General features: G+C 42.5%; 1 protein-coding gene across 2 annotated transcripts in view; it reads right to left on the bottom strand.

Moving 5' to 3' along the window:
- Window positions 1-15,526, bottom strand: part of Nr4a3 (nuclear receptor subfamily 4 group A member 3) — a 34,769-nt gene that overhangs the window by 15,046 nt on the left and 4,197 nt on the right. For both annotated transcript variants that reach the window (XM_052176470.1, XM_052176469.1), the window contains 3 exons: window positions 12,759-12,888; window positions 12,121-12,293; window positions 1,440-1,639 (listed from right to left, as the gene is read on the bottom strand). In XM_052176470.1, the coding sequence (XP_052032430.1) occupies window positions 1,440-1,639; window positions 12,121-12,293; window positions 12,759-12,888 (503 nt within the window). The remainder of the gene's footprint in view (window positions 1-1,439; window positions 1,640-12,120; window positions 12,294-12,758; window positions 12,889-15,526) is intronic.

The raw sequence follows: 15,526 nt of genomic DNA, 5'->3' as shown, positions 1-15,526 counted from the left end.
CACTCTCTCTGTCAGATCCTTCCACATGGGGAGCAGATGGACAGAATGTTTCCATGGACTTCTAACACTGCTTTCAGAATCAAGGGAGCATGAGTTACAGTGCAGTGTCCAGTGTTATTCTAAAGACCACTAGGCCCACGTGGGTGGGGCAAAGCACAGGAGCTACATTTCATGCAGAGTTTCTGGTGTCACAATATGAAACAGGACCAAGTGGTAGAGAAGAAAAGGAGGGAAATGTTGGTTTTCCTTATAACACCTGGTGAAATACGGGTCTATCTCTGATGTATGTAGTTGAAATGAAGCAAGGAAGATGGAATTAAATATGCCCTGGGTGAATAAAAACTAGTATTTTTTTTTTTTTATCTTAAAAAAAGGGACATGTGGAGAGGAGCTTAGGTCTGGATTCAAGCTATTTGAAGAATCACTTCCTGTTGGGCATGGCGGTGCACATCTGGGCCCCAGCACTCAGGAGATTGGATCCAAGCTAAAGGTCCACTGTGAGTCTAAGTCTAAACTACCTAGTAGGACCTACTGATCCACAAGTATAGGTAAGTAGATAGATAGATAGATAACAGATAGATAGATATGTAGATAGATAACAGATAGATAGACAGACATAAATAAGATAGATAGATAGACAGACATAAATAAGATAGATAGACAGACATAAATAAGATAGATAGATAGATGGATAGATAGACATAAATAAGATAGATAGATAGATAGATAGATAGATAGATAGATAGATAGATAGATAGATAGATAGACAGATAGATAGGTAGATACAATTCACTTCTTTGGGACTGGAGAGATGGCTCAATGATTAAGAGCACTGGTTGTTCTTCCAAAGGACCCTGGCTCAATTCCCAGCACCCACATGGCAGCTCACAACTGTCTGTAACTCCAGTTTCAGGGGACATGACACAGTCACACAGATACGCATGGATGCAAACACCCATGTACATAAAATAAAAACAAAAAAAGTATCCACTTCCTCCCCAAGCTTGCTGCCGCTCAGTGGTGAATGGTGAACGAAGTCTTCTGACCCGAGAGCTTAGCTGTGGTGCTTTCAGAGGCCCATTTGCAATAGTCACTTGTGAAATAAAAACTCATAAGGCAAACGCGGTAATTCCACAAACACCTTCTGTACCATGAAGGTACAGTCCTGGGGCCATGGACCCATCCTCTCTATTTTGCAAGGAACAGAGCTGGATTTCCAGCGAAGCAATGCTCTGCTTGGAGCCCTAAAAGGTGTCTGCTTTTCTTAGACCTCAGACTAGAACCCAGGATCCCATCGGTGCCCTGCCCCCACTCCCCCATGCTTTCTGTTCCCCACTTCTCAGTGTTTGAATGTTTGAATGCATTTCATCTTTGCTTCTTGAACCAACTTCTTACTGTTACAAATGAGGAGGTGGAGAAGATAGAACATCAGGACCTACCTGATGGAAAGTCTAAGAACAAACAGCTCCAAAAAAGCTGATTCTATAAGTAACGTCTGATCTTCTTTCGGGAGATCAGTGAATCCCGGGATCTTTTCTGCCCAGCTTCTGGACACGTCGATGGAGGCCGTCAGAAGGTTGTAGAACTGTTGCACGTGCTCAGCGTCTGTGCCTGCAGTGGCCTGGTCAGTGGGACAGTACTGGAAGGTAAAGCACAGAGAGCAGCCTTACCCTCATTGTACAGAGACGGTGCCATCATTTGAGACTGGCTCTGTCTAGATGTCGATGTCTAAATCCTACCCCCCCACCCCCACCCCCCGCCCCTTAACAAACCACTAACATTCATAGCCTCATCTGATCCTCCAATGACATAACATAAAATGAATGTATTGTTATTATCCAATAGATAGAAGTCCCTCTAGGATCCAGCAGTGAGGGGATTTGTTGAAGCATCCATTTCTCAGATCTGCCTTCAGAAAGGTTAGTTTAAGTGGTCTGGAGTGAGATCTGCCTACTGGGAACTTTAGGAGCTCCATAGATGATTCAACAGAGCATCCCATGGGACAAACCACTTTGCACAGGGAAACCACTGTCCTAGGACCTTCTGGCTCAGTGGGTTCTGCCGTAGCATAGTGATCTCCCAATAAGATGCTCCCAACAAGGAGTCAGAGAGTCTCAAAGCATAGTCTCTAGACCAGTAACATCAATCAGCAACAGCTAGCAATGGGCTACAAATGGCAATTACAAGTCATTCTAGAGTAAGATCTAATAGGCTACATTTTTTATCGAAAGGGTGGTTTTAATGTCCACTGATGTGTGAGAATCACACAATTAACCAATAAGAGAAATGATTGAGTTTTGCTCATTGTTGATGAGCAAATCTGAAATATGAGATAAATCTGGAAGTAGGCGTGTTGGATTGGGGAGTTCCTCTGTGGCAGAGCCCAGACGACCATATGCTACCAGACTCGGGGATTTGTGGCTGCTTGTTATTAATCAAAATTAGATAAAATTAAAAATTCAGTTTCTTATCACACTAGCCATATTTTAGGTGCTTAAAAGTTAGGTGGGTGGGGCACATGTTCATCATTGAAGGAAAGCATAGTAGATTGCACAGAGCTGGAGGGTGGGATGGGCAGAAGGTGGGGAAGAAGAGGAAGACAAAGGAAGAGAAGAGGGATGGGAGGGGGAGGGGAGAGGGAGACATGTCACCATGGAGACAACATCTTTTCTGCTTCAGGCAGGATGGTTTAGGCAGCAAGATCAAGGGACAATAGCACAGAGGCATGAGATATGCTGTGTGAACCGGTGTGAACAGGTGCATCATTGCCTCCATGTTCAGTGGAAAGAGTGAAGTCCCCCCAATCTCTGCAACCTTGATCTCACCAGACAGGGATTTCAACCCTTATTTTATAAGGAAATTGAAGCTCAAGGAAGCTGAGACTTTCCCAAGTTACATAGCTTCCCATGGTAAGCTAGGATTTAAAGTGTGTCTGAGATTTTGTTCAATGTTTATTGACTTTATATTTTGAGACAGGGTCTTATTATGGGGCCATGACTCACCTGACTCTCACCACACATACCAGGCCTGCCTCAAACTTGCAGCCATACCTTGTCTCGGCTTCCTGAGTGCTAAGACTACAAGTTGACGGTTAGATGTTTGATGTTGGCTGGCGATGCAGCTTACTACTTCCTTGGGATGATTAAGGCTCTGATGTTTAATCCTCACACCCCTAAACCATTCCAAAAAGGTTCAATTATGCAGAGGATCAGACTCACAGCCTGTACACATTAGGAAGTGCATTATCACTGAACTACATCCCAACCTGACTTTATTTCTTTTCAGAACAATAGTCAGAGTGGGTGCCTATGTTTGCCAGAAAGCCCAGACTTGACTGGAGGAGAAACAGCTAACGAGAAGCAGCCAGTGACCAATAAGGCACTGTTGGAAAACCTCCCTCATGCTTGTAAGGAGATGGGATACTAGAAGTAAGCTGTTGTTGTTGTTGTTGCTTCTGTTTTCCCTAAGAGCAGTAAGACACAAAGGTTCAGACATCAGATATTGAGCCCAGCAGGAACTTTACTCCACTTTTATTTGGGATCCTGATTTGTGAAATATTGTAGTGAGCCTAGTATTCTCTTCTGTGGGGTAGGGATAATAACGTTGTTACAGGTCTGTGGAGATGGCCTTTCTATGGAAGGGCTGAGATATAGAGGCAGCTAAACAGCAGATGACACTGATGTTATTGATAGAGTTCTGACACCACCACCATCCCTTGACTTCCCCATTTATTGAGTAAGGACTGTATTGCATTAAGCAGAAGCTTTCTAATCTTCACCTCAACCTTCTAAGATTTTGTAACATCAGGTCTTGTCCAAAGTCAGGCATCCTTTGTTCCCAATCATGTCACAGTTTGCCTGGGATTATGAGTCCCCCAAACAGTGGGTGCTATCATAGGGCATGGGAACAAGTCCAGGAGAGGGAGGCAGCTCCCTTCCCAAGGACATTTGAAAAGACCATGAGACCCTGAGTGAGTCTGCCCTTTCTTTTTAACACACACTCTCCTAGCCAGAGAGCCGAGCAAAGAGATCGGCTGCTCATCTCTAGAAAATTCACACAGTGGCTGCTCTGTGCCTGTTGTAGTCTCTGGATGCCTAGTAGATTAGATAATTGATGATTCCCCTGCCTCTTGCATTCGAAGGTATGCAAGGTTATAAATACTGTGGAATCACACCAGTTAGGATGTTATGGCCTGGAGTTTGACACCAGTGCAGCACGATTTTGTTTTTAAGTAGTGGGTTGAAATGAAGGAGAAGACCAAAGGATGCAAACCTCCCTCTGGGAATAGGAGCTGTAACCAACTGCTTTCCGTATCTGCTTCCCCCAATCCAGAGCTCATGAATCAACAACAGTTCTGCTTCTAGCATTTGCTCAGAACCTGGCAGAGCATGCAGTTTTCACCAGGATGCTCTGCAGGGACAAGCCCTGCTGGGCTCACGGTTCATGCTTCCTGCACTGGTAAGAGTAGTCCCTGCCTGCCTGGGGTATGGTCTTTACTTTGACAGAGCTCAGCAGGGAAAAACCTCCGCAGGCCCAGCTTGCCTGCTTGCAGACCCTTTGGGATTCACCTGCAGTCATTCTTGTCCAAGCACCAGAATTCTGGAGCCAAACTGAGTACAACCTGAGCCCAGTAACGGGTGGATCAGTACCCAATGGTATGGGTGAGTTCCTATGTATGAATCACGTATGTTCCTCTGAACATAACATCTAAACAAACAGGCCAAGGCTTCCACATAGTCTGCCTGGTCTAGCCGTTTAAACCTGTAAGTCAAAGAGCTAGAGCCCCAGCTATGCCTCCTTAGAGTCTCTATATCTCTGGGCAAGACAGGTTTGGGGGTCACCAAAGAAAACCCCAAGGTATTTGTTCATTGATTATTCCATTCAAACACAGACCAAATACAGAAAAACTTTTCAAAATGAACTTTTCTGTGTTTCTGCTAATGTGTGGTTCTAGCATATCAGGATACTTGGTCCGTCAGAATCTGGCCTTCGTATTAGTCAGAGATGGAGCATCACTGTCATTGATGGCCAGGGCAGGATGGAGATTTCTACCAAGGCCCTAGAAGGAGATTGGGGAACTGCACCCAACAGCAAGCAGATTTGATTTTAACCCAAACAGCCTGCACACTGCATTCAGCAGCAACTGTGGGGGTCAGGTTGCAGGGGTGGCCCAGGCCTATGAGTTATTCAAGTAGAGAAAAGCACTCTGAAAAATTAGTCACGTGGTGTTTTAATAGCAGAATGGAGCTGAATATGTATCACCCTTTCAGCCCTTGATAAACATGTGAACTATCCAAAGGAAATGGAATCCATCCCCGTCCCACCCCCTTAGTGTGTTATTTTCCTCTTGGCCTTTATCTCACTATGGATGATAGATGTGATCATTATATGAGCCAAATTATGTGTGCATAAGTCTTGGGGTTTTGCACTTTAAAGAGTGTCATTTTAGAGACACTGGAGAGAAGGCTGTGTGCATTAAGCACTCACCATACGATCGTGAAGAACTTATATAAATCTGGTGGGCGTGACAATCCTAACCTGCAAAGGTAGACACAAGGGACTCACGAAGCCTTGCTAGCTTCATGGGGGAAGCCAGGCTAGCTAGACTAGATGGCTGCGGGTTCATAAGAGATCCTGCCTCAATATGTGTGGAGGACAGTAATGGAGGAAGACTGCAGACATTAACCTCTGGACTCCACACAACACATGTATGCTCATACACATACCCCCACACACCTACATATATGTATACACAAGTATACACCACATATACATATGGTAATAAGTAAAATGAATTTAAAGCGACATAAGAAGTTGTTAGTGAAAAATGATTGGTGATGAATATATTTTTCTCCCAACTTCCTTTTTTTAAAAATTTGTCTGTGCCTGTCTCTCAGAAAAAAACTAAAAAAAAAAAGTTGGCATCACTGCAAGCCATGTTTCCAGTACCTTCTTTTCTCTTTCACTGGCATACGAGCTCTATGAGGGCAGAGTTTTAGCAGATGCACAATCCATGTGCCCCCTGCCCTATATACTTGTTAAGGAAATTTTATAGCTTTCTCGTCCCTAAGATAAATTGGGACATTCAAAGTAAAGTCGGATTGTCATTATTAAACTGTATTGGTGTCTCTCTAACCTTACAATGCCAAATAATCATCCAAGGCTCTTGTTACAATAAAGATTCCTTCGGGCCCCCTTTCTTTCAAGCCTGATTCAGTAGGTCTGGATGTGACTCTGGGGGACCTGCATGTTGAAGCGAACTCTGCCATTCTTTGTTGGTGAGGCAGTCTGGGTACCACACTCAGGGAGATGCTGGCCTGCAGGCAGTCTGGGTACCACACTCAGGGAGATGCTGGCTTGGAGACAGCCTGGGTACCACATTCAGGGAGATGCTGGCCTGGAGACAGCCTGGGTACCACATTCATGTAGCAGATGTAATGATGGGAAGACTAGGGAATAAGAGAGCTAGGGAATAAGAGAACTAGTAGGGATCACAGCAATGGCTTCCTCTAGACTCTTCACCATTCAAATTGGGGGCCCTAGTAGAAGGAACTATCTGATGGCACCCAGTGAATTAACTGGGAAATGTCTCCCCCGCAAAGCTTCTTGAAACCAGTGTTTGCAACCTTCACGCTGTGGTCTCTGTAAGTCGAGCATGTACTGGCCATGTTGGGTCTTAAAGGCTATCTCATTAGTATTGAAGTGGCATTTGCTGGTGTCTGGTTTGATGTGAGCAATAGTTCTCGTAGCTGCAGTGTGTGACTGCACTAAGTGGTACTGATTACCAGAAAACATCCTAGCGTGCTGAAAATACTTGGAATGACCAACTAATGAGGACATTAAGTATATTTCCTCATTAGTAATTATGCAGGCTCCGAAGCCAAGCCCAGTATCTATATATACTTGTATTGCTAAATTAAAAGCAACTGTGGGGCAGGGAATAGCAGCACCGCGGGTAGAAACAAATCAAATGTGACATGTTTTGACTGCACTGATGTACAATGATCTGAGCTCATTTTTGAGGGAGAGAAGTTTGGCCCACAGGAGAAGTGAAGGTTTCCGAGCCAGGAATGCGTCACGGAGTTCAGGAGCGCTCATCCTGGCCTCTTAAAACATTCACTCCCTCTGTGACTTGGAAGGAAACCCTTCCATTTTCCACAGTCGAAGAGAAAGAGGCTTGCTCCAATTTTACCTTTAAGGCACATATTCTACACAGAGACAGAAGGCACTGTCTGGCAAACACTTTCTTCTTTCTCTAGTGACCTCATCATTGAGGGGAAGCAGTTAATAGGTTTATCGGTCAAATCAACAGTTAGTCTCACACTTGACAGGGCAACTTGTCTAACATATATTAAGTTATGAATGAATCCTAAAATGTTAATATCAGTAACTGAGAGAAGGATCCTGCAGCTGCTAATGTACAGGAAACTGTTTCTTTGTATTTGCTTCTAAATGGATTGATTAAAAAAAGGATATAATGTTACCTTATAATATTACATCACAAACATGATGATGAGGTATAAATACATATTACTCTTATTGTAGGTTTTCATGTAAGTTGTCATTAACACAGGGATAGTAATGATAGGGCAGAAGCATTCCGCCCGCCCCCGACTGAGTGATGGTTCGGATCTCATCTCAGTTCTGCCATGAGCCTTAGACCACAGCATTACCCCTGCTGAGCCTTTGTGTATTCCTCTGAAAACACAGGGGTTGCCCTAGGTGATCTCAAGGTCATCCAGTGCTATGATTTTATAGTTACAAAATTTTAAAGGGGAAAGGTATTAGACAAGCTTAATTTCAGGCAATGATACTCCCTTTTTAAAAGATTGACACCATAATTTTGGTGGCACAGAGATGAGGGCTTTCATGAAAATGTTTAAGCTGGTGCCTGGCTCATTTTGTTTCATTCATTTAGAAAAGTTCTCCTTTCCTCCCCTTATTTAGTTGTATCTCTGAGAATGGGCACGCCAGTACTGTGGCGTGCCCCACTTACCACGGAGGTTCTGGGGACTGAGCTGAGGCCCTCAGGGTTGGCAGCAAAAGCATTTACTCACTGAGCCATCTTTCCTGTTTCATTAATTTTATGTTCTAAGTATGTTTCTGTATACGTGCACGTAAGGGTATATGCACGTGTGGGTGGAGACCAGAGGTCAACTTCTGGTAACGCTTTTGTCAATTCTCCAGCTTTAAGTTTTTCTAATTATTTGATAAATATTAGTTCTTTGAAAATGTCATATCGTCAATGCATTGTCTTAGTCAATGTTCTATTGTTGTGTAGAGACACCATTACTAAGGCAACTCATAAAAGAAAACTTGTAATTGGGGGCTCACAATGACATGCTTCCTCCAATAAGGCCTACTTGTTACAAGTCCATACTTTCTAATCCTTCTCAAACAGTGCCATTCTCTGGTGACTGATCAGTCAAATGATATGAGCCTATAAGGGCATATCACCATACACATACAAAATATTTTGATCATATTCACCCCTAACTCCTCTCCCTAATCCACTTTATTTTTGAGAAAGGGTCTTACATGGGACCTGGAGCTAACCGCTGGCTAGAATAGATGTCCAGCAAACCTTAGGGCATCCTGGATACTGTCACCTCACCAGCTCTGGAATTTCAAGAGTTTGATGCTATGCCTGGATTTTTACATGGATGTTGGGGATTTGAACTCAGGTTACCATGCTGGTATGGTATGCACTTTACCAACGTAGACACCTCCCCAGTGGCAATTCCAATATTTTGAGGGGTAACAGAGTCAATAGTCACATGCGCATGTATGTATATACTCATTCTTGCATATTTCTGCATCTAAGTACTTACACTAAGGAACCAAAAAGTAAGCCTCAACATCACAAAGTCTTAATGAAGCATTGAAAAAGGCTTAATACCATGCAGATAACCTTTTCCTCTGTGGAGAATCCTGTCACGGGCTGTCCCTGACAACTCCGTGCTTTGCTGACCTCACTCTAAGAGCAGTAGGTATGGACCAGAGAACTTGTCCTTAGAGCAGGTTTGAAAGCAGACTCCCCATCCCTGCCTCCTTTCTTCTCTAGATTTGCAAGGGGGGAACAGAAGTATTCTTTTTCTTTTTGATACAGGGAAAAGAGGGTGACCTAATTTCTACAAGCTCCCTTCTTCTTCTTCCCCTCCCTCCTCTACCCATCTCTCACTAGTTTCCAGAGTGTGTATATCTATATTCCCCTTAAATCGGGTCTTGGATTGGACTCAATCCTTGAAGTGAGATCTGAAAGGACAGAGTCCACGGGACCATATGGGATTGGATTCTGGTCGCGTACTTCCACGACCACAGCAGGTAATTTAGAACCTCCCCCTTCTGCATACACACACTTTGTTGGATCAGACTGAGTGTCTGTGGAATAAACTCTTGAATGAACCACTGACAAGCCAAGGCTCTCCCCTTTTAAAAAAATCTAAATGTTGAGTTTCACATTTATTTTTGTTAACTTCCTTCGTGATGGTTTCAGCCCTTCCTGTTCCAACCTGTCGAGATCGTTCTGCATGTTGATACTGACATCCATCATATTAGCGATCCCTCCCAGCTTTCTGTCAGCTGCAAATGTGATCAGCTCCTGTGTCTTCTTCCAAGTTTTTTGATGAAAGCTCACTATATTTTTTAAAAAGTCTTTTTTAATTTAGTTGATTTTGGTCCAAATTTTTGATAATTTTGTAGAGCTATCTAAATGCAGGAGAACCCAAGAGACGAAGTTCAACCTGATTCCAAAACAATGCAATTAAAATAAATATGCTTTGCAAAATTGAGCTAGGCCTCAAAGGTAGTAACAGCGAGACCCAGACTTTGTCATGGGCAATCTGCTATTTGGGCCAAAGCTAACAATTAGATTGGATAAATGTTTGTTGATGAAGATGATGACTCCTGACTAACAGACTGAATGGTGCAGAGACAAGCAAACACAGTGGATTGATTTTTTTTTTTTTCAATGTAGAGACATTTCCCATCTGGGACAGCTCAACATACTAGGGAGACATTGCAGCTGCATGAAAATTAGGCCATAGACACTGATAAGTAGATAGTTTGGGGACATAGTATCATTGGGAGGGGGCAAGTTTTCTTGACTGACCATCAGAAGTGATGCCAGATGCTCTAAGATGGTGACAGATTGTATGCTATAATCTTAGCCAAGGCAGTCGTTACAAGTGTCATTACTGCAGAGGAAAAGTTGGGGTGCTTTGGAGAGGATAATCTTTATACCCAAAACATCTATGGCTCCCACTGTCACTGCAGAGTCAGTGAAGTGACTCCTAATTTGACCTCTGATCATTGTTTTATGCCTGACCTTGGACTACTCAATTCTTTCACCTCTCTCTGTTTTGATGTTCTTATTGGGCCATAGGGATAATGATACTTATATTAATGGTGTTGCTACATGGTACCTGACTATGTAGTGCCTATACTTGATTAATGATTAATGTCCAGAGTGAAAAGTTTGATCATGGTAACAATATACCGGGTCCCATGCTGAAGTTTTGACAAATGCCATTATATTTAATCTTCACAAACAATCCCAGGAAGCAGATAATATTATCAAATAACATAGATGAAGCAATTGAGGCATTGGACACATCAGTTTCTCAAGGTCATCCAACTAGTAAATGCTGGCTTTTGGGATTTTTATCTAGACTTGCCTGCTTTCAAAGCCTAAACCCTTAGTCAGTGAACTAACTATTCTGTTGTACGATTTGAGACTTGACTTTCTTCAAGAGGTGCTACTTACAATCAGAGTAAGAGTCCTCAACCTTTGGTGCTAAGGATCTACCATGCTACTTATAGGGAGTCTTGTGATCACGTGTAGGGAGGGCCTAGGAGGAAGGCAGGGAAGGGGGCAAGAGGATCTCAGCGGGCACACCCAGCGTTTCTGTCAACACTGCAGCCCAAAAGGAGAGCAAAGACACACACCTGCTCTTTGCCAGGCATTCACCCAGGTGCTGGGAACGCTGAATTAGCCATGGGGAAGGAAAGCAGATCAGCCAGTGGGAGATCCCCACACAGCCTCTCTTCAATTGTGCTTCTAAGCATGCTTATCTTCAAGTGGAAGTAATGCATGCCCCTTAGAGCTCATAGCCGGTTCAGGAGTGCAGTAAGACAGTGTGACACAATGTTTAACAAGAGGAAATATTCAGTAACTAGGATCAATTTTTCCTCCTCTTCCTTCTGTAGTAAGACTGTATTTTAGTAGAACTCTGCTTTTCAAAATTCTATAAAAATGGCCTTATCATAATGTTTGTAACTTTTCTCAAAAAAAAAAAAAAATCTTCGATTGCCCTTCCCAGTGCCATTCAGATTTAGGGAAATTAACAGACTTCATACTGGTGATTATCCTTTTTATGATGTCCTAAGTGAAATTAAAATGCTGATATGTTTTGGTTGACTGAAATAACAACACTGGTAATCATTTATGTTTTCCAGAAAGCGGTTTTGTCATCCTTGTGTGACTGATGCTCAAACCCCTTCTCTAGAGTTAAATATGGTAATCATTTCCACTGAGGGGAGGAGAGAGTCAAGAGCAAGAGCCAGGTGACACAGGCAGGAAACAGAAACAGCAGTGCTCCACCCCAAGTCCTCCTGATGCCTCTGACACCAAGGCCAGGGCTTGCTCCTCCCCAGGGTCTAACCCCCACCCCACCCCACCCCACCCCAAATAAGCAGCAAGTTAATCAGTGAGGATGCAACTGGGTAGACCACTTAAGGATAACTTGGGGCTCACCAAGAGAGTCTGATCACAATGTGAAAAACACAATAGTCACAATTTCTAAAGCATCATAAAAGAAAAGAAACCCTACAGATTGCAGTTCACCTGTGTGGCTTTTCGTTGGCATTACCAGGACTCTTGCAACCATGGGTGTGACAGGTGTGAGCCCTGCCAGGGTCACTTACTAAGGCATTTAGAGATTCAATAAGACAAAAACGATTTTGGTATAGTGAATGCACTTATGGCTGAAAGAAGTGAGAACTGTAGGAACGATAGAAAACTGACTAGCACAGTGCCAGACATAGTCACCCCACCAACTCTTGTTGCTATTATCATGAATGGAAACATCATAAGTACTCGAAAGCATTCATACAACTTACTCTGGAATAATCAAGATCTCTGGGTGTTGCATCTGTTAAAGCTCGGACAAGGGCATTCATCATACAGATCGGAGGAGATGGCGGGGAGGGCTGCGAGGGCTCCTGTTGTAGTGGGCTCTTTGGTTTGGAAGGCAGACGACCTCTCCTCCCTTTCAGACTATCTGTACGCACAACTGATGAGACACAGAGAGGAAAAAAAAAAAACCAAAACACTCTTTAAAGATCACGTTTGGAATAGGCATAAATCATGAAGAGGAATCCAAACACATTAGGAGTCTGGCAATGCTGAATAAGAGCCCCCTTTTCAGAGCATTGTTAAGTTTGGAGTAACACTCGACAGTGATTGACTGAGAGCTGACACAATCAGGAAAAAGAAAAGCTATCCCTTATTCACATTGGGCGATGAGGAAGCTCTGAAAATCTTCTCAAATAGAATGTCTTTTTATAAAATTGATTTTTGAGAAATTAGAATAAGCAGTCCTCAGTGTTATTTTAGTGTAAATATAAATACCATTTAAAAAGAAAGTGATTGAAAGAAAGAAACACTAGGAAAATGTGCTGCCTCAATGTAAATATTAGCAGATTTCACAATCCAAGGGTAAGCATTGGCAAACTGGATGAAAACTGCATGCTCTTACCTTCCTTGACCATCCCCACACTGAGACACTTCTGAAACCTGCAGTACTGACATCGATTTCGGCGTCTCTTGTCTACTGGGCAGTTTTTATTTGCCAGGCAAACATATTTTGCATTTTTCTGCACCGTTCTCTGAGAAAATATAACACAGAGATAGTCAACTAATAGTTTCTGGAAAGAAGCAAGACCTGACAAGATGTATTTTAATTACAACGTGAAAAGCGACAGTGCAATTTGTATAATTAGATAAATTTAATTTCCTAACACGCTAGCCTGCAGGAAAAACAATTTTATTAGTGTTCCTGGCTGACAGTGAAAATCATCTTGGGTTGTTCTGAAGCGAGTCTCAGGAGGCACCCAACTCTGAATGATAAAATCATATCTGAAATTACCAGGTCAACATATCGTACCTTGGAGGATTAGATTATCTCCACTTTTAATATCCCCTTGGGAACAATTTTCTACTTGTTCTATTCCCCTGATTATCACTGACCTTATTAAAATAAAATCAGAATTATCTGGGCTGTACTATGTATGATATCACTATTGTATGCTAGATATCTCAATAACTGGTTTAGTTACTCTATAGACATGAAACCATACAGAGTAAAATCTGAGTTTGTCTTATTAAAATATATAGGAAATAATGTTTTCATTCTAAAACATATAGGAAATCATATTTTAATTAAAAATAAATTCACGTGATTGTACTACTTAGTTTGTTTTATCTTTAAAGGATACATATAATAAACTGTCCATTTCTGACTTTCAAAAGCATATTCTTAAAGTTGGGTAGAAAAATCACTGTCATATCCAAGAAAGAAAACCCAAAGCCAAGTAAAAATAAGAGAAGGAAAAAAAATATGAAAGCCATATATATACCCCAGGATTTCATAAATGACTATTATTTCAGACACCAAAAAGAACCACAATTTTAAAAGGCACAGCATAAAACTTGATGATGGAGATAAAAATAACATTACGTTTTTCTGAATCACATAGAATTTTGAAATAACGCATGGGGCAATAATTAAACATCTCTTATGCTCCACAGGTAAAATAATGCTTTAAAAGCCATAAAAACAAACCTTTGTGCAAATGGTTGCATTTTATCACTTAGGATGAAGTGTTGCAAGAATCTATACAACTCCACCCAGAGCAGAACACTGGGATATATTTGGGAAGTCTGGCCTATGTTTTAAAAGAAGTTTAGGTAAGCTGTGCTTAGTGATGTGTTTTGGGTTCAAAATCCTTGTTTTACGTTTGGCTTTTATTCTCCACTCTTCTTATTTCCCAGGGATTCAGTTTTACCCTGTCACATGTTCATTTCATCTAAGGGAATAAATGGTTATACATATGACAAGGCCAACCTATGTCAAGTCTAAGGCACAGCTGCTGCATCTGAGTTTTCAGCACCTCCGTTCTCAGCAGTCTGTACTGATAGCAGCCTCTGAATGAAGCACTCTTTCACAGAACATGCCCATGCTTTCTAGCACCCTTTCTTGCCATTATCCCCAAGACACTGTGCCGATGTAAGCGCCCACGACATTTTGCTGCAGGTGTACATTTCCCCAATAGCCCAAAGCTGTCTCCACACTTGTGTGTGCCTGCACAGCGTAAGGACAGTGAGATCGTTACAGTTCAATCTCCGAATTCCCATCATTAACTGCACTTCATGTCACATTTTTAAAGAATTCAATTTAATGGTAGAAAGCCACTGGGTAAATCCAGTTCCAGTTCCTTTAATTAACAGATCTATGGGGTGGTCCTACCCTGGCCCGCTCCCACCCTTTCAAGCATAGATCTGTTTTCAAGGGAATGCCGAAGAAAAGGGAAGCCTTGGAGAAAGGCTACTGTGGGTTTCTAGCTAAGATGTTACACTCCCATGGAATGCTAAGTTTCAATGTTTAGGGATAGTTCTGCTGTGGAATCTTCATTCCTGGAGTGTCTTTCTTTTCTTCCTTCCTGTTGACTGTTTATCACCCTTCAGCATTTCCACTGAATTTTTATAAAACTCAAACCCGCCAAAGGAAGGTAGTTATGTGGGAAACCCCCAGTAACAGGGGCAGGTGTGGGGGGGGCGGGTAAGGAAGAGAAGGAGGAGGCTAACCCAGCCTTGGAGACTGGCTCAGTGGTAGAGCACCTGCCTAGGAAGCACAAAGCCCCTGACACTGAGGGGAAAACACAGAGACTAACCCTAAATGGCTTATTAAAAGGAAGTTCTGCCCTTAAAACATCACAAACTTGTGTATCTGTGGGGCCTTTCACATGGCAACATCTTTATCCAAGCATCCTTTCATTTAGCTAAAGAGTTCAGTGAGTGAAGCGATAAGCATTGTCCTGGGACAACCGGATGCCTGTTGGTTTGTATGTCTAACCACAAACATGTGCATGGGCATAAATACGAGTCTTCATTTGATACTTATTGTTTTGTGACTTAAAGACTAGGACTCGCTCTTGTATGTCATGTCGATATCTTATTTCGTATGGCCTTTTGTTGTGTTTGATCTGCTGGTTGGAGAACTAAGATCTAGAAAGAAGGCCTAGCGCCAATGTTATAAACGGATAGGTGACAAGTTAGGATTCCTGTTTGAATCTTCCAGCCCTGATTCCGGATCCTAAATATACACTCCTTCTGCTTCCCAAATCCTCATCACCCAATCAGCATCCCCTTCACCTATGTCTTTTGAATGACACAGAAATGTCTGGAACCATCTGAGACTCAGTGGCAACAGAAAGAACAGCAAAAGAGAAAGAAAGCTAACCCCCC

The sequence above is a fragment of the Apodemus sylvaticus genome, chromosome 3 (assembly GCF_947179515.1).
Source record: "Apodemus sylvaticus chromosome 3, mApoSyl1.1, whole genome shotgun sequence".
Lineage (NCBI taxonomy): Eukaryota > Metazoa > Chordata > Mammalia > Rodentia > Muridae > Apodemus > Apodemus sylvaticus.
This window is presented reverse-complemented; position numbering and strand designations above follow the sequence as displayed.